Raw genomic sequence first — 19,741 nt, 5'->3', positions numbered from 1 at the left:
ATGTCCTCCTCACATGACCTCATAGAAGTATGAGTAGAGAGGGAAAATACATTTTTCTTGTTTCTTAGTGCAAGTTCTCCAGAGATAAAGTTGTAGGCTTAGCTAATTGGCTGTTATTAATTTAATAATGATATGGTTAAATGTCTTCCATAACTAGGTCACTTTTCTAGACATCTATATAAAATTAAAACCCTTTTTGTGACAATACTTAGGAACAGTCTGTGTTCTTGTGCAATAAGTGGTAGGTATTTGGCATGTGAAATGATAATCTCATTGTGCTGTTTTCAAAGGACACGGTTACAAACTATTCTGAGCTGTATCATGATTATACCACCACTCAAGTTGGGATGCACGACATACTCCGCAGCTTTAGGCAGACCATGGACCAGTACAGCACAGAGCCTGGTAGATACAGGTAACAGAATATGCCATTGTCACCATTTCCATTATTGTTTTTTTTTATTTGACCTTAGCATCAAAGTAGTTGGAAGTGAAAGTTATATTCCATGAATCAAACATTTATTAAGTACCTACTGTATGTCAGGGAGGGGATACAAAGAGAAAATGAAATAGTACCTCCAGCCAAGGAGCTTACATTCAACTCAGAAGATATGCTAAGCATCTGGTTAACTAAATTCAAAGTCTATACAAAGTTTGAGAGTAATTTAAAGAGGGAGAATGTGGTCATGGCCTTGTGTCAGAAGTGCCACCTGAACTGTGCTTGGAAGGAAGATTGGGATTCTAAGAAACAAAGGGGAACAGGGTATGTGTTCCAGATTGCCAAGACATATAGCTGGAAGGTGGAATGTCACATACAGGGAAGAGTTTTAGTAGGCCAATTTGACTGGAATAGAAATTAATATGAATTAGAGTAATAGGAAACAAGACTAGAAAGGCCCAGAATATGGAGGACTTAGAAGACTAAGGACTTTTATCCTAAATGCAATAGGGAACCATTGAAGATTTCTGAGTGGGGGAGTAAAATGGGCAGGTGTTACAGAAAACAAGGTTCTAAAATTTCCATTTAATGTCACTTTGGTATGTCACATGTATATTTCCTTCTATCACTGATTGTGTTATACAGGCCTTTTAAATCTGAATGTTTTATCTATATGAAGTTTAAAAAAACCCATTTATTAAATATAAACTTTCAGTAAGTCCCCAATTACTTTCTATGGGGTTACAAAAGAAACAAGACACACATTTACCCCCTGGAAGCTTCGAATCTCATTATTGAGGGGATGAATATTTATGGAGGATATTGAAACATATACAAAGACTGCTGAAAAGCAAGTCAGCAGTACATAGTAAGGAGCAAAGTACTTATGTAATGAAGGTGCTGTGGAGAGATTGACATGATAAAGGCTGGTACGTCTTCATAGCAGAAATATAGCAACCTCTTTAAAGTCTGCAAAGCAACTAAATGATTTCATCTGAATCGCTTGACACCCCTGTGAGGCAGGTTCTAGGGGTGGGTCAGGAGGGTTTAGCCACATTTTAATGGAGGGAAGGGTTACCTGGCTCAAACAGCATCCTCTCCCTCATTTTTAGGTAGTTTAATCTAGCACTTTGGGTCTGGTCTTTTATGTATATTCAAAATGGTTTCTAGTTATTGGAAAATGTGACGTATTCTAACCTTTCTTTTGCCACTGGCTTTGATGAAGTTTCTAGCAAATCCCATCACTGATATGAAACCTAAATGACCTTGTGTATCATGTATAAATATAGCCTGAGTCCATTCAAGACTTTTTATCCAATTAAAATGAACACTGTATCAATATTGGGGAAAATCAAACCTTTCATATCATTTTGCAGATTTATGGGAACTGAAGCAAGTAACCAGGAACGCATTGAAGAAACCATGATGTACTATGGACAGCCCTTTGTCCAGGAAGCAGATTTTCCCTTCAATTTTTACCTCACAGAAATGAGTACTCTCTCTGGAACCAAGGTATTTGAAGTTGTAGCATCCTGGATGAAGAACATGCCAGAAGGAAAGTGGCCCAATTGGATGGTAAGCATTCAATTCAATCCTAAGAAATAGCTATATTTCTGTGATCTCTAATATGGTCCAGATAGAGATTTGTTTCTAAAACCGGATGTGAATTTATATATAATCCATTCTCTTGAGATCCAAAAAGGACTCTGTAAAGGAGCATTTGTTAAGAGCCAACTATGTTCCAGGCAATGTGCTAAGCACTGGGGATACAGTGAGAGGCAAAAAAGTCCATGCTCTCAGGGAGTCTAATGGGCAACAGCAAATAAAATTTTAAAAATTATTATAAAAAATAAACATTTAAATATTTATTAAATATCTAACCTCAAAATATATCCATACAAAGCAACACCAGTTTAGATCATAAACTCCAAAGAAAAATGCTTAATGATTTTTTGGGGGGCAGGACAATGAGGGTTTAAGTAACTTGCCCAGGGTCACATAGCTAGTGTCAAGTGTCTGAGGCCAGATTTGAACTCAGGTCCTCCTGAATTCAGGGCTTGTGCTTTATCCACTGAGCCATCCAGTTCCCCCTCACCCCGAGTTTATGATCTCAAAGAGGAGAAAATACACCTAGAAAGAAATTGTTATAGACTGCGAATATTCTATAAGTACAGAGAAGGGAATGCAGTATAACCTACAGTGATTGGAAAAGGCATCTCCTTCCTCTACTTATTCAGCTCCTTTTTTTATGAGTAAGGACAAATTCCACTTCCCCTGAAAAGCTTCCCCTGACTAAGCCATCTCTCCTCCTTTGGACTTCAACATCCATTTCTATTAAACTCATTTGGCGATGATTTATATTTTGCTCTCTTGTCCTTTAAATATTGTTTTAGCCAAAAGGAATGAAACTTGGAAAGAGACACAAAACATTTTTTGTTTGGCTCCGCCAGGGTTTTATTCCTTACGTTTATTTGTGGATGACTTGTCATAAAGTTAATAAAAAAAGTATTTCTGCTTAACTTGACAACTTTATCTTAGCTCCTCAGCCAAGGTGTAATCTCCTTGAGGGCACGGTTATTTGAAGATTGGACTTTATACATTTGATCATCTTAAGCTTCTGGACCTTAGTCTTATTGGACAGTTTCCTTTAGTTTCCTAATATACTTTTTTTTTTAATAAAGTATTTTATTTTTTTCCTGTTACATGTAAAGGTAGTTCTCAACTTTTATTTATACAAGCTTTCCAATTTCAGATTTTTTTCCCTTCCTCCCCTCCCTCCCCTCTCCCCTAGACAGCAGGTAATCTAATATAGGTTTATATATATATATATATATATATATATATATATATATATATATATATATATATACACACATAATAACATTGAACATATTTCTGCATTAGTCATGTTATAAGAGAAAAATCAGAGCAATGACAAAAAGCCTCAAAATAGAAAAACAACAGCACCAAAAACAAAAGAAATAGTATGGTTCATTCAGTATCTATACTTCACAGTTCTTTTTTTTTTCCCTGGATTTGGAGATCCTCTTTCATCATGAGTCCCCTGGAATTCTTCTGTACCATTGCATTGGTGAGAAGAATCTAGTCCATCACAGTAGATCAACACATAATGTTGATGATACTGTGTACAATGTTCTTCTGGTTCTGCTCATCTCACTCATCATCAGCCCACGCAAGACCCTCCAGGTTTCTTTGAACTCCTCCTGCTCATCGTTTCTTACAGCACAATAGTATTCCATTACATTCATATGCCACAACTTGTCCAGCCATTCCCCAAATTGATGGGCATCCCCTCAACTTCCAATTCCTTGTCACCCTATACAGAGCAGCTATAAATATTTTTGTACATGTGGGTCCCTCTCCCCTTTCCATGATCTCTTTGGGAAAAAGACCCAAAAGTGGTATTGCTGGGTCAAAGGGTATGCACAGCTTTATAGCACTTTGGTCATAATTCCAAATTGCTCTCTGGAATGGTTGGATCAGTTCACAGCTCCACCAACAATGCACCTAATGTATTTTTAAAATGCTGGCTATATTAGAGTTGAAAATGGAAGGAGAGTTTGCTGACTCCGGCCCAAAAGTAAGGCGCCAATTTGGATTTTTTTTTGAGGGGGGGAGGAGGGACAGTTAAAGGACGGTAACAAGAGGAAAGAATGTAAAGAAACATTCAAGGGATGATGTTTTGGGGGTTCATCTGAAGAAACTCCTTGGCCTCTCAGGAGTGCTGTTATATAAACTATATTATTTTTATTTCTTAGGGGTTTTATAGTAGCTGTGTTTGTGGCATGGTCACGTCATTGGAAAGAGAACATCCAAATCTTAATGAACCTTCAGGGCCCGGTTCCAGGCAGCTCCACCTTTCCCCAGGTTCTTTGTTTTTGATTCTCTGAGCATTTCATAGGGCTCCTGGACATATGACTTACTCCCTTTGCCCTGTTCACAGGGTGATGACTCACTGTTCCTTAGCCAGCAGGGGAGTGACCTAGCTCTTGGGTTAGTTTGAAACATGCATTAATGAGAATTGCCACATACAATGAATTGTTTTATCATACAGCCTGGTTAGCATACCAGAAATTGGCAAAAAACAAACAAACCCTAAGAGCTATGATTATGCCCATTTATCTAAATATGGATGAAATCTATAAAGGGCAGGAACACTTGTCAGTTATTGTTGCTTGGTGAGGTGACTGAAGTTGGAAATACTTCTAACTCTAAGTTAAGAAGCAGAGATTTCTCTAGAAGCCTTGGACAGACATTCAGTAACTTGCATAATCCCTTAAGATAATGAAAGGGATACAGAAAGAAACCTATCTCATTTTCTGAATAGGTATAAATTTTAAAAACAAATGTTATAATAGCCTATTAAAATGTAATTATAAAGATAATCTTGTTCTTCAGTGTTAATAGTGGCAGAAATCAGGAGCTTCATATCTGAAATATTTGCTTTTCTTTTTTCTGCCTTCCAATCCTTGTTATTTAGAGTACTGAACAGTTACATTACATTCTCCCAGTATTACCTAAACATGTAGGGCAGTCAGTTCAAATCCGGCCCAGACACTTGACACATACTAGCTATGTGACCCTAGGTAGGAGTCACTTAACCCCAATTGCCTCAAACATCCGGGGCCATCTCCAGTCATCCTGATCTGTATCTTGTCATTGGACTCAGATGGCTCCAGAGGAGAGTGACTTTGCATGGGCCTCCCTCACTGAAATCCAATTTACTGCAAGTCATATCACCCTTATGTCACTGTCCTCTTTGAGAACAAAGGACAAACAACAACCAAAACATGTTATTCTATACATCTATATGTATATACGTAAAAATGTACACATATTGCATATCCAGTCCTTCTAGAATGCTGAAATTCTTTTATAAAGCTAATATTTGTTATTATAGTTGATCCAGAATAGGGACAGGGAAAAGATTCTAGAATGTACTTTGGACTATATTTTTATAAATACTTCATTTTTAGATTGGAGGACCTAACACTGCTCGGTTAACTTCTCGTTTTGGAAAAGACTTTGTCAACATCATGAATATGCTCATTTTAACACTTCCTGGGACACCTGTAACTTACTATGGTGAAGAAATAGGCATGGAAGATATTTTAGCAGCAAATATAAACGAAACCTATGATACTGTAAGTATATTACAGGTTAAATATTTCAGTAGTAAGTGTACATTTATTAAACCAGAGAAACATAATGTTTTCTTAGTTTAGTGAATGCCAACTCAGCATCATATGAAGGTCAGCAAGGTCTACTGGAATGTAATCTGGATTAGGCCTCTGTCTCATAATTTTTATGAGGGTCAACAAGGTCTATTGGAATATAAAATGGATTAGGCCTCAGTGTCATTAACTTTTACGAGGGTCAGCCAGGTCTATTGGAATGTAAACTCAATTAGGCCTCCAGCCTTTGCTGGACTCCAGCCCCAGCCCAGCCCTTTGCCAGCCCTGTGTGTGACTCATTTAGCTTCTGGGGAACCTTTTTCCCTCTCTCTAAAATGGGATGATTTGTGCTCATATTTTTAGCTCATAAAGTTTTTGTGAGGATCAAAGGTGATAGTATTAGAGTTCCTAAAGACATACTCTTTATCCCTTTTGAAAAGGAGCCAGTTGAAAACATTTGTTTTAACAAACTCTGTTCTGCCACATTTCATTTCCAAAACAGATGGCATAAATCATTCTTTTACTCTCTTGCATAACTAAATGTGATACTTGGTACAAAATGAGGTCATCTCCTCTTAGTTATATGGATGGACACACATGGAACCTAAATCCTTAAGTCTGAAAATGGATGAAATGTCTGATTTCAGAGACTGGTCCCCATTTCAGCCTCCTGTTCCCTGAGTGAATGCTTGTTTTGACTGCATATAGCCCAATTTCCTAATATTTGATCAAAGTGGATTTTCTGTTATTTAAGAGCCTATAATATTAAACTTGACAATGCCTAGACATGAGCTTTATGCAATAAACTGGTTGAATTAATGATGCTACAAGAGACTATAGGTTAAAACTGATATACTGAAATGTTACATATTTCAATTAATTTCTTGAATGTAAATGAACTACGACTTGCAGCTACATATTTCTGAACTACTACACTGGAAATGATGAATGGAATGAGTAGTCTAACAAGTATTAAGCTCCTAGTATGTGCTAGTTACTGTAAATTATAACTAGGAAACGTTTATGAGAATTGTTAGCATTTGATTCCAGGCTATTTGACTTTTTTTTTGGTTTGTTTTCTAGACCCTGCTGCTTTCAAAGTCACCAATGCAATGGGACAACAGCTCCAATGCTGGTTTTAGTGAAGGGACCTATACCTGGTTACCCACCAGTACAGATTACCAAGTTGTAAATGTTGATGTAAGTGCTAAATCTGCAAAATAATTAGATGGATTCTGAAAATCAAAAATGCTGCTTCATTGGTGAATATAAATTTTATTCTGCTTGCTCACTTCTGGTCCAAATTAGGCTTTTTTCCTGACTTGGTGGTAACCTCCCATACTCAGCCCAATACTATGTATAAACACAGTGTAATTACAGACTCTCTAAAGTCATATTTTTTTAGTAAACTTTCTCTTGTATTAATCATGTCAGTGAAACAAGCATTTATTAATGTATGACACCCATATGTGGTACTAAACTTTGGGGATACAGACCTCAAGGAACTTATATTCTGGGGTCACCATGTTTCTTCCTTTGGAGTTGACTTATTGAAGTGTCACAAGTCTCATCAGTCACTGGAATGCCACATTTAATAAATCCTCTGAGCTGAGATATGAAGGCAGAAGTCCCGTTTTAGACTCTTATGTACTAAGCCAAATAGAAAAAAGAACTTTTACACCATGTAGATCCAACAGCAAGGCTCTGTGAAACAAAGGAGGCCACTCGACAGGACCATGGCAGTGGGGAGTCAAGGCTTTTAAAATAGTTCACCAGGGATGATGTTACTATCTTCCAATGTCATAGTGATAAATTTAGTTTGGTAAATTTAGGTATAAAGATATAAAACTTCTAAAATTTATATATAAAGATATAAAATAGTTTGGTAAATTTAGATGTAAAGATATAAAACTTCTTAAACAGGAATTTCTTAGTTATAGGGAACTGACATTTGTAGAGCATTTTAAGATTTACAACCACTTCACTCACATCAGTGCTGTGCAACATGTTGTGCAAATGTTATCTCCATTTTACAGATGAGAAAATGGTGATGCAGAAAAGTGATTTATAGAAGCCATTTGGTCTAGTCAACCTAGCGATCTTGGGTCTAGTCAAGCTACGATCTGGCCATTTTGGCAACAAATGTGGTATTTGTTGGGAAGGGGAAGGCTCTAAACAAATGAATGTATGATAAAAAATATCTCAGGAAGACTTGTTGGAATTTCATCTCCCATATTTATTCGTTGTGTGACCATTAGCAGGCCACATAAAATCTCTGAACCTTTCCAGCTCTCAGGGTGGATCCCTGGTGGGGCTCAAGTGAGACATAAGGTAAAGTGAGTCCCTGATTGCTGAGTGTAAGCACAGTATAGAGCAAGGAGGACTGGTCTTGAAAGTCAGGACCTTGGGGGCAGCTAGGTGGTGCAGTGGATAAAGCACCAGTCCTGGATTCAGAAGGACCTGAGTTCATATCTGGCCTCAGACACTTGACACTTACTAGCTGTGTGACCCCGGGCAAGTCACTTAACCCTCAGTGCCCCGCAAAAAACCCCAAAAAACTAAAACAAAAAAACCCTTGAAAGTCAGGACCTTGTTGGGATTCTCATACAGGGAAAATCCCATAATTTCTCTTCATCTCCGTTTCTGCATCTGTAAAACAGAGATAGTTCCTGTTGTACTAATCTTCTATGAGGCTATCGTGAGGATCAAATGAAATGATGTACAACAGGGCTCCTCAATGTCGGCTGTTAGGTGGCTTTTCATAACAGTTTGTAAGCATAAGAAAATGAGCAGCTGAAAGGCAAGGCGGATCTATATTTCTATTCCCAAGAGACTGACTTGTTATGTCCCAAACATGATCTTTATTTCAGGGTGTAACTGCAAGCTGTATTTGGGAAATGATTTCCTTGCATGTCCTGCTAGGTGCAGAAAATATTTTTAAAGCTTTATAACTACACATTTACCTGATCAGACTTTTTCTTTTTTTGGAAACAGGTTCAGAAGACTCAAGCCACTTCTCCCCTGAAGTTGTATCAAGATTTAAGTTCCCTGCGTCTCAATGACTTGCTCCTCAGCCGGGGCTGGCTGTGCTACATTTGGCACGATGCTAATGTTCTGGTGTACACGAGAGAACTTGACGGTATGGAGAGAGCCTTCACCATGGTGCTGAATTTTGGAGAAACAACACAGGTGAATTTGCAGGCTCTTTCTCTAGGATTCCCAGAACAAGCAAGCATAAAGCTGAGTACCACATTCACTAACCGTGGTGAGACTGTGTCCATGGCTGCAGTGAATACAGAAAAGGGAGAAGGGCTCATCTTGGAGCACAGCATGCCCAGACTCCTTCACCATCAAGAAGCCTTCAAAGACAAGTGTCTTGTTTCAAACAAAGCGTGTTATTCCAGCTTCTTAAATATCTTACACACCTCCTGCTGAGATGCTGCCACTGGTCGGTCATTTCTGCCTCAGATGTAAGCAGACACTTCAGCTTCAGCTTGATGGACTTTAGCAAACATTATGAACCCTGATCAATTAGAGTTCTTAAGAATTCCTACAGGTCGAATTTAGGTGCTTTAGAAAAGTTGTCCGCTACTCTTAAAATACAATAAAAATAGAAAAGAAAATCGCACTTGAAAAGTTATTTATTGAAATCATACTCATTGAGAAGAGAGGCAGCACGGCATGTTGGAGAGAGCTGGCCTTAGAGTTAAGAAGTGGGACAGAGTTCACTCCTGACTTCCTGTAGCCACTGGATGACCAAGAGCAAGACACAGCCCCTAAGGTCCTCAGCAACTAGAATCTGCAGGTCTGCACTGGCAGCAGTTTTCTCATCAGGAGTTCTTTTGCCACTGAAATGAAAGGGCTCACTAATAGGTAGCACTTATTTAGTACTTCAAGGTTAGAAAAGAGCTTTATAGATATTTTCTCATTTGATCCTCAAAAAAACCCTGTGAGGCAGGTGCTATTATTATCCCCATTTTACAGATGCAGAAACTGAGAATGAGAGGTGAAGTGACTTGCTGGGAGTCACACAGCCATTAAGTGACTGAGGCTGGCTTTAGAGCTTTTATCTTCCTGACCCCAAGTCCCATGCTCTCTCCATGGCACCCTCTAGACGTACCTCAAAAATCAAGGAGAGATGATCGGGTAGTTTTATTTTATTAATCTCAATGTGAAGAATGTTATCTTGTTTCAATCAGTTTAGACAAAGGAAAAAGCCAAACAAACCTAAAACCTTTGCTCTGTTCTCAGTTGGACTGCCTTTGTTACCTTCCCAAACTCTAAGAAAGGAGGCTGGAGCTAAGAACAGAGAGATCAGAGGGAAAGAGCTTCTGGGCACTAGTGGATGGCAGAGTGAAATACTGGCCCAGGCAAAGACAAGGCTTTTGATTGGCAAGAGAATTCTAAAGAATGCCATACTCTGACATTGAGCTCTGCCAACCTCAAAACAGTGTGAGATTGTAACTTAAGGCATTTCTGGAGCACTCAATGCCACTGCATGAGATATAGTTCAGCATCCATCTTGTTTTAATATGGGTATTAGTCGAGGGGACCAGCATCATCAAGTCCAAGTTCTTTGTATAGAAAAGCAAGATGTTTGGCAACCTAAAAGAAGCGAAATTGAAACATGTGAGATGCCCTAAAAGTGATACTCCACAGTTCAGGCTGGTTTACCCCACTGCTCTCTCCAAACGAGGTAGGTGACGTAGGTTATGGACTGTCACAGGTGGAAGTCCTCTCCCTCTGATGAGCCCCTTCCATTGTCAGGGTCTCTTTCTTACTCTTCTACCTTTCTTATTCCATTTCTTTTTTTCCTTTTGCTTTCTCCTGTGGTTAGGCTTTAAATTAAATGGTAGTCCTCAGGTTAAGCAACTGAGAAGCCCATCTCTGAAACAGTTTGTATTCATGGGATAGAAGCTGGTTCTTATTTGCTGGGAATAATAATTGTGATCTTATTTGATGGGGGATTTGTAACTTACTTCAATTAAGGAGTCTTCCCAAGAGGCTGCAGCATGGCTTCCTCCAGCCTGAACATCTAAAATGACACGAGGAATCTTTATTCCTGAAAGTACATTTAAAATCAGTAAACAAGAAAAATCATAACCAGAGCAGGGCTTACTTTTTTTTTGGGGGGGGGGGTGGCAATGAGGGTTAAGTGACTTGACCAGGGTCACACAGCTAGGGTCAAGTATCTGAGGCTGGATTTGAACTCAGGTCCTCCTGAATCCAGGGCCAGTGTGCCACCTAGCTGCTCCAATGGGGCTTACTTTTTAGTGTACAATGATAGTCTAATTCTTCATTTAGGCTTCAGTATTTATTATTCCTCTGAGAAGGTAGAGAAAGACATGCAGATTGTCTGTGAGGGAGATGTGTATGCATATACTAAACTGAGGGGCTTGCCACTGAGTGGATACCGTGTCCTTGCAAGCTCTGTGATGGCTGATCATGTCACATGGCCTACTAGAAACAGCAAGGGACCATGTTCAGTTAGTCACAAGGTCCTGAGAGAGGAGCAACTGTGGACTCCATGTGAGTCCATGGATTCCAGCTGAGAAGACTTCTAACGGTCTTTGAGGGAAAGGGTGGGAAGCAGGAGCCAGAAATGCTCGATCCTAATTTCTACTTGCTCCTGGGCCCTGGTTTGCTATTGTACTTTTTAAAAAGTTTTATTGGATTCCTTCCTTTTTTATGTCATTTCCTAATCCACCACATCCTTTCCCCTTTTCCCCAGAGGATCTTCCCTTGTAACAAAGGAAAAACAGTCAAGCAAAATGACCCAAGCGGCAACCAAGTCTAACAATGTGTGTAGCGTCTCACATCTGCTGCCAGATTCTCTGCTGAGAGGCAGTACGGCATAAGGGACAGAATGCTGGGCCGGCAATCCAAAGACCTAAATTCAAATCCTACCATTTTAGCCAGGCGTTTGGCTTCTGGGCTCCTCAGGCGTCTCCCTAGGGCTTAATCTACTTAAGCTCATGATTTAAGTTACAGATCAGCACTGGTATAAGGAGTTCCTGTTACAGGAACTTCCCACAATGATGAGAGAAAAGAGCCTTACATTCTTTGCTATTATTAAAAAAGATACTGCGGTGTAAGCAAATCTATCACTTAGGGACTCTATGATTGCCACTGCTCACTTGAGAAGGCGATTTAGAGGGCTGTGAAATTATGGAAGAAGCCAGAGGGCTGAATTTGGACAAAGGAAATAGGAGAAGGCTTGAGAAGTAGGAAGGAGCTGAAGAAGGAAGAAGGCATAAAGTGGGAGAGTTCCTGTCAAGCGTTAATGAGGTGAGAAGAATGTGACAAGCCCTCATCCAAGTAGTTTGCAATAGTGGTGCTACAAGGGGAGCCAAGACAAAGACAAGGATGGAGTCTTTCACTTCCACTAAATATGGAGGTTAGGAAGAATTTTGCACTGACTTGCATTAAATATATGATGTTTGTATTTTGTCTTTTCTGTTTGTTTGTTTTTATGGGGCACTGAGGGTCAAGTGACTTGCCCAGAGTCACATAGCTAGTAAGCGTCAAGTGTCTGAGGCTGGATTTGAACTCAGGTCCACCTGAATCCAGGACTGGTGCTTTATCCACTGCGCCATCTAGCCGCCCCCTGTATTTTGTCTTAAACATAAGACATTTATCTATGTTCAAAGTACAGGCTGGTCTCCTACAAAAGGAGGTAAATAGGGACCTTTTAACATAAAGAATGAAGTGTTCCTTAAAAGACAAACAAACAAAAAGGCATCTGAAGAAGCAGAGGGGAATGCTGACCTATCTGTAGAGGCTACAGATAGAAGGCCTCTTCCTGAAGAGGCAGGAGCTGCTTATTCTCCCAAGAAAGGTTATTCCATAGAGGGTATCAGGTGAGAGGTCAATCAGAGAGGATTACAGGAAGAAGAGATGAGCAGGGCCTGGATGACCTTACATTAACAATGAGACCCACTTTCTTCATGGGGTGGGCATGTAGCCAAGACACGAAAGTATTACCCAAGATGTCAAACTGGAAGACTATTATCCACTTCTGGTGCCAGAAGAAACCTAGAAAGCATTCCTAAAGATGAGGAAGTCTTGGTCAAGAAATGGAAGACTTCAGAGGCAGATCTGGCATGTGAAAAGCTAGTTAATGAACTGGTGTCTGACTGTGAGATGTCCATTTCTGGAACAAGGTTTCAAATACAGGAATGCATATGGCCTGACCTTGTGGAATATACCTAACAAGGGCCAGTGAAAATAGATTTGCTTGGATTCTTGCAGATTTTTTTTTTTTTTAAGTGAGGCAATTGGGGTTAAGTGACTTGCCCAGGGTCACACAGCTAGTAAGTGTTAAGTGTCTGAGGCGGGATTTAAACTCAGGTACTCCTGACTCCAGGGCCGGTGCTCTATCCACTGTGCCACCTAGCTGCCCCGATTCTTGCAGATCTAATCCAAAAAACTTTAAGATGAAAATGAAGGCTAGGTTGCCTGTGTGTGTGTGTGTGTGTGTGTGTGTGTGTGTGTGTGTGTGTGTGTATATATATATATATATATGTATGTATATAAGCTTAATTGGGAGATCAATCATCCATCTATCTATCTATCTCCCAACTAAGCTTAAAGAATCCAGAAGTTTACAGGAGACAATTCCAGGAGAGAGGAAAGGGTGAAAGCTTCATTGCAAAGGGATGAGGAAGTAGAGGCAACAGATGGCGATGATTTTTAAAAGAGGTTTGGCAGTCAAGTCTCCTTGATCCTTCTTAAATTGAATGTGGATAATATCATGCCATTTCTCTATAGGAGGCAGCGTGATTTAGTGATCTGATCTAATCCCTGAATTTTACAGAGGAACAAAGAAGCCTCAGAGAGGGGAAGTGACTTACATAAGGTCATATGGCATAAATGGAAGAAGAAGGGTTTAGACCCAAGTCATTTGACTCCAAATCCAGCAGTACTTTCCACAGTACCACGCTGTCTCCCATAGCTGAGTGGGGTCAAGAAGTATTTCCGAAGTGTTTACTGGAGGCCAGGCACTGGGCTGAGCACCAGGAATACCAATACATGGAGAAAGGAATAAAAATGGCCCTTTCCTTGAGGGAGCTTACATTCTAAAGGAGAAAGACAACTCCTAAAAGGAAGTAGAAGCTGGCCAGTGGAAGGAGGTTCCTGGGGCGTGACAAAGTCCGAAGCGTCAAGGGGAGAGTCTGTCTGCCTGCCCCACTTCTCTCCCTACTCCACAGCACGGGTCTGGTCATGTCACTCTCCTATTCAGTCAAGACCAGTGGCTCCTGATCACCGCCAGGATCAAATATAAAATCTTTTGCTTGGCATTCAAAGCCCTTCATCCCCTGCCATTCTCCACACCCCTTTCCACCTTTCCAGTCTTCTTACACCTTACTCCCCCCACATGCTCTTGCACAAACAAGACACTATCTTTCTGCTCCCAGAATTTTCTCCGGCTGTTACCCCATCCCTGGAATGCCCCTTCCTCCGCTCTGTTTTTTGGCTTCTTTTAAGTCCCAACTAAAACCCCACCTGCTAGGGAAGCCTTTCCCAAACCATCTTAATTCTAGTGTGGCTTTTCTCTGATAATTATTTCCTATTAATCCTTGAGGGCAGGGAGTGTCTTTTGCCTCTATTTGTATCTCTAGCACTTAGCACAGTGGACATTCAATAAATGCTTACTGACTGAGGTGAGATGGGACAGTCAGTAGGAAGGAAGAGATTGAAGATGTCTGTGATTGATGACTGCTGGAGCAGCTCTTCTACATGACCAGAGGGGAGGAGGGACAGTGATGTTGCCAAGAAGGTATGAAGAATCCAAGATGGGGGATCAAAAGGTGGGTGATTATACGAATGGTAAAGGTCCAGTGCTGGTAGCTTTACTTTTCTTTTTTTCTTTTTTTTTGCGGGGCACTGGGGGTTAAGTGACTTGCCCAGGGTCACACAGCTAGTAAGTGTCAAGTGTCTGAGGCCGGATTTGAACTCAGTCCTCCTGAATCCAGGGCCGGTGCTTTATCCACTGCGCCACCTAGCTGCCCTGGAAGCTTTACTTTTGGTGTGAAGATGGTACTGCTGAAGCTGTATAATTCTTATCCTCTCCCCAACTCCTATCCTCATACTAGGGGAGTTCAGCATACATACCGGTCATACTTGTGCTCAAATACCCTAACTTCCCAATTCCCATGATCTACTCTTTCACCCTAGCTCACACCTACCTCCCACAGTTGTCCTGAAGATAAATCAAGATGGTATTTGTAAAGTGCTTACCTGGCACAAGGAGGTGCTTAATAAATGCTCCCTACCCCTCAATCTGGTTTGTTCCAAACCCTGTCAAGTTTCTTCAACTCTCTCACAAACCTCTTCTTTTCTCTGCCCCCATGAAACCTTAACACGTACCTCACTGAGAAATCTGAGGCCATTGACACGAATTCCCCCTTCTCTCCTCCTCTTCATCTCCCCTCATTCAGATATACTGCCCCACTCTCTTCTGCACTCTTGTCTCACATCCTCTGCCAAGGCCAACTCCTACATGTGCCCTTGATCCCCTCCCCTCCCCAGTTCTTCAGCAAATAACCCCCACCATCCCTACTTTCTCTTTAACCTCTCCCCTTCCTGATGGCTGCAAATATGCCCATCCTTAAAAACAACCTGACAGCCCCACTGCCCTCACCAGCTATTCTACAGCTCTCCTCTTTGGGACTAAGTTTCTTGAAAAAGCTGTTTACAATCTGCCTCTACTCTTCTCACTCTCTTCTAAATTCTATGCAGCCTGTGACCTTGACATCTGTCTTAAATGCTCTTCCAACGTTACCAGTGGTCTCTAAATCTAATTTAATGTAACAACCCTCATCTTGACACGATTGAGTGCCTTCTCCTCCTGGATACTCTCTCTCTGCAGTTTTGGGACACTGGTCTCTCCTGACTCTCCCATTTAACCAGCTCCTTCTCACCCTTCTCCTTCGCTGGTTCTTCATGTCACACCTCTAATAGTGGCTCTGTCCTGACTCCTCTTCTCTCTGCTCTATGCTACTTCACTTGGTGATCTCATCAGTTCTCATCTGTGCAGATGGTTCCCAGCTCTACATTCAGTCCTAGTCTCTCTTCTGAGCTCCAGTCCTATAACCCTATCTACCGCCTATTGGATGTCAGTTCATAAACATCTCAATGTAACAGGTGTAAAAAACCTCATCTCAACACACACACACACACACACACACACACACACACACACACACACACACACACACACACACACACACAGTGTGAGAGAGTGTGTGCCCCTATCGGCCTAAATGCTGTCCCTTGAGCACAACATTGTTCAAGCCTATAAGGCTCTATCCCATATCTGACACATTTCAGTTTCCTTTTGTTCAAGACTCAACTCAAACCCCACTTTCTGAAAGAAGCCTTCTCCATTCTCCCTTCTCACCTAGTTCTCCCATTGGAATGTGAGCTCCTTGAGAGCAGCGGCTGTTTCTGCCTTCCTTTCTATCCTCATTGCTTACTTAGCACAGCACTTGGTCCATGCTAAGGGATTAGTAAATGCTTGCTGACTTGACCAACTCCTTTGAGAGCCCTCTGTAATGTCGTTTATGACAAAGATCAAGAAGCTGTAGTATCTGCTTTAATCCCGTCTATTGCTGTTCTCTGCCCAGGGCAATAGGACAAACACTTAAGTAACTGCTGACTTCCTTTGCCAAAACTGTGAGGAGCCTGCTGGTGAGGTGCACTCAGTCCCTCCACTAATTTGCTCTCCTGATTCTTTCTTATCAGACTCGTTAGGCTTCCTCAAGCTCTTCTGCCAATGGGACCAAATGCTACTTTCAGGTACTTTTCCCTCTCACTAACAAGTATTATAGTCTTGTTGCTGTTCTTTTAGTGGCTACTAGAGGGTTTCTTTATGACTGAAGGGACTCCACAGGTGGAGAGGTGGGGGTGGGGGAAGCACCCGAAACATCAACACCCTATCTCTGGAGAGATGACATCTATTGCTGGGCCCTCAAGATTGTCTTCTGTTCTTCTTTCAGATTAAGAAAAAGAAGAAGGGCACAAAGCTGAGGGAAACCAGGGGCAGGGTATAAAAGCTCTGCCATAACCGTTGTTTACTAGTTAAGAGAATGGACATGATGTTCCTGTTTCAGCAATTCCTGACATCTCACAGCCGCCTACCCACAGTTCAAAACACATGATTTAATGAAAGAATTGGCCCTATTTTCTCATAGCAATCAGGTAACTCAGTAACTAGGGCTTCCGATAGTCAGAGCAACCTGCCCCACATGGAGACATCTTTGATTATGATGTGTTTTCATAAATAAGACACCCACATGTACTGATGTGCTTCTTTAAGGAAGGGTGGCTGGTTCAATATTTGCCACAGACATCACACATCAGCTGTAATTAAACCCTGGATAGAGAGAGAGAAGGTGTTGGATTCTTACAATAGTACAAGGGCCTAGAGATAGAGGGAGTGTATTTTCTCTTACTACTATCCCTAGTCAAACATGTCACAGATAACTAATGACTGGTAATAGTTTTAGAAAATTGGCACCACCTTTTCTCAAATGGCTTTATTTATTTAGGTGAGGCAACTGGGGGTAAGTGACTTGCCTAGGGTCACACAGCTAGTAATTGTTAACTGTCTGAGGTAAGATTTGAACTCAGGTCCTCCTGAATCCAAGGCCAGTGCTCTATCTACTGCGCCACTTAGCTGCCCCAAAAGCATTTATTTTTATTTATTTATTTTTTGCAGGCAATGGGGGTTAAGTGACTTGCCCAGGGTCACACAGCTAGTAAGTGTCAAGTGTCTGAGGCCGGATTTAAACACAGGTACTCCTGACTCCAGGGCGGGTGCTTTAACCACTGCACCATTTAGCTGCCCCCAAACGGCTTTTTTTTTTTTTTTTAGTGAGGCAATTGGGGTTAAGTGACTTGCCCAAAGTCACACAGCTAGTAAGTGTTAAGTGTCTGAGGCCGAATTTGAACTCAGGTCCTCCTGACTCCAGGGTTGGTGCTCTATTCATTGTGCCACCTAGCTGACCCGGCTTTATTTTTAATGGAGCTAAATTTTACATGTTTTAATGACCTCATCTTGAAGTTAACTAAGTTGTTCATCAGTCATAGTGATTTGAGGGTGCTATTTTGAGGACATTAGGCATAAAACTCATTAGAAAGACCATACAATTAAGACTAGTGAAAAGTATCATTTGTGTGTGTGTGTGTGTGTGTGTGTGTGTGTGTGTGTGTGTGTGTGTGTGTGTGTGTGATAGTTTAGATATTCTGAAACATCTACCCCTAAACAAAGCTTTCTTCCCTTTCCACACCACAGCCCTGCAGAAATATCTAACAGTTCATATATGTATATGACTTCCTCAGTCAATGGACACTGAGAGTAGTGATAAAAGATTCTTCAATCCCACAGAGTGAAGTGCTTATATGTAGTCTAGCTGAGTACTAAATACTAGGAAAAACTGTTTTTCCTAAATCATGGGGATAAAACATTTTAAAAAGCACATAATTAAAAGTATGACTATGAGCAGCATGATTGGAGTTGGGTTCCGGGCACATTTAACCAGTCACGTTTTTAGGCGTTTCCGTACCATGATCTCTTTTGTGTCTTTGATCCATGATAACTCTTCTGAGTCTCTGGGTATAGTTTAATATTCCTCTTATAGGTACACGTTGGTCATTTTCATAGGCTGTGATTATAATGGAAGGATAAGTCTAAAAGAAGACAGGTTTATAAAGTGAATTAGTTTTTTGCTTGCTATGCCTTTTTACAAATCATTATTAAATTACAAAAATAATTATTGAGCACCTTTATTATAAGAAAGAAAAAGTGCTTTAAATTAATTACTACTATTTGAGATCTATATGAGATTTACAGAGATATGTGATAGTTTCCGCTTCTTAAGTCAAGCCATGGTGTCCAGAAGTATAAAATGCAGCCAAGTAGAAGGGGAAGGGAATAAGCATGCATACCTAGCTATCCCTGTCTCCACACTTTATGCCAATGACTGTGCTAAATGCTTTACACATATTATTTCATTTGGTCCTCACAACAACCCTGCAAGGTAGGTGCTATTTCCCCCATTTTATAGTTGAAGAAACCGAGGTGGCCAAAGGTTAAGTGATTTGCCCAGAGTCACACAGTTAGTGTCTGAGCCTGGATTTGAACCTGGGTCTTCTTGACGCCAGGACCAGCACTCTGTCTACTTTGCCACCTAATTGCATAAACATACTTGTTGACTAGTTTCTGTGTTACTTAAATAGGACATACTTGCAGACTACCTTTTTATATTACTGACATGAGGCAGAGCAGTAAGGCTGGCTTTTATTACCTGAGGCCTGATGTTCTGGTAGGGGCAGTAACTTTTTATGTAGTCCAAGTACTTGTCATCAGATGAAGGGTCTCCCCATTCCTCTAGTTCTTCAATGGTCAGAGGAAGCTGCACGTCCATCATGGTATTAAGAATGTCCAGAAAAGGTGCCTAGACACAAGCAATGCATCATGGGTTTGACTAAGGAGGCAGCAGAATGAGCTCAGCACAATTGTGATAGGCCATGCCTGTGACAGTGAGGGGGAAGAGAAGGGCACAGTGACTGGAAGTCAAGAGCCCTGGGGGCAGTGTGTGTGTGTGTGGGGGGGGGAGGGTGTGGAGGGCGCCTGCCAAAATACCCGGAGCTGGCAGGAGCAGCCCAATTCCACCTTTGCAGTGGTTCCTAATAAATACACAGTACTGAGGACGCTGCCTGGCAACCACGCCCCTTTTCTCTGGCTCCTGGGTACTTCAGCTGCCCTGCCTAACATGTCCACTTGTCTATAAGAAATCAGCCTTGGATGGCTTTCATCCTGGACACTGAGAGGCTTTCTTTCCCTGTGGAGATTTTCTGGATGATTGAAAAGAGAAGCTCTAAGTGATAAAAATTCTGAGATGATGAACCCTGACAGCGATACTGAGACCAGTCTCATAGGGAGCACCATCTGTGAAGCTGCACAAAATTGGAACTGTGAAGACTGGCACAGAAGGGCCATCAGCTCTTACCTCGGGTCAGGTGAGTGGGGCTATGGCGCAACCTGCCGCAGCTCAAGGAGTCACAGACAGGAGGATAACTATGACAGCTGATGGTCAGAGGT

The 19,741-nt window shown here is 41.2% G+C and overlaps 2 protein-coding genes and 1 long non-coding RNA gene across 7 annotated transcripts in view; 1 reads left to right on the top strand and 2 right to left on the bottom strand.

Moving 5' to 3' along the window:
* Positions 1-9,257, top strand: part of SLC3A1 (solute carrier family 3 member 1) — a 51,617-nt gene extending 42,360 nt beyond the window's left edge. For both annotated transcript variants that reach the window (XM_043983086.1, XM_043983085.1), the window contains 5 exons: positions 291-415; positions 1,816-2,014; positions 5,437-5,604; positions 6,718-6,834; positions 8,629-9,257. In XM_043983086.1, the coding sequence (XP_043839021.1) occupies positions 291-415; positions 1,816-2,014; positions 5,437-5,604; positions 6,718-6,834; positions 8,629-9,069 (1,050 nt within the window). In that variant the 3' untranslated portion in view covers positions 9,070-9,257. The remainder of the gene's footprint in view (positions 1-290; positions 416-1,815; positions 2,015-5,436; positions 5,605-6,717; positions 6,835-8,628) is intronic.
* Positions 7,850-8,678, bottom strand: LOC122740635. Its single transcript, XR_006354762.1, has 2 exons — positions 8,598-8,678; positions 7,850-8,283 (listed from the first exon to the last, which is right to left on the bottom strand). It is a non-coding gene; the product is annotated as an uncharacterized LOC122740635 (long non-coding RNA).
* Positions 9,258-9,259: 2 nt separating the features above from the next.
* The window catches only part of PREPL (prolyl endopeptidase like), a 52,105-nt gene continuing 41,623 nt past the window's right edge, over positions 9,260-19,741 (bottom strand). For 3 of the 4 annotated variants that reach the window (XM_043983083.1, XM_043983081.1, XM_043983082.1), the window contains exons 12-15: positions 18,945-19,094; positions 18,204-18,327; positions 10,614-10,696; positions 9,777-10,239 (exon numbers count right to left, since the gene is read on the bottom strand). In XM_043983083.1, coding sequence (XP_043839018.1) covers positions 10,174-10,239; positions 10,614-10,696; positions 18,204-18,327; positions 18,945-19,094 — 423 coding nt within the window. In that variant the 3' untranslated portion in view covers positions 9,777-10,173. Of the gene's footprint in view, positions 9,483-9,776; positions 10,240-10,613; positions 10,697-18,203; positions 18,328-18,944; positions 19,095-19,741 lie in introns of those variants that run through there. The other variant, XM_043983084.1, reaches the window with a different exon arrangement.

This window comes from Dromiciops gliroides, chromosome 2, assembly GCF_019393635.1.
Source record: "Dromiciops gliroides isolate mDroGli1 chromosome 2, mDroGli1.pri, whole genome shotgun sequence".
Lineage (NCBI taxonomy): Eukaryota > Metazoa > Chordata > Mammalia > Microbiotheria > Microbiotheriidae > Dromiciops > Dromiciops gliroides.
Note: the sequence above shows the minus strand (reverse complement) of the source record. Positions and strands in the feature narration are given on the sequence as shown.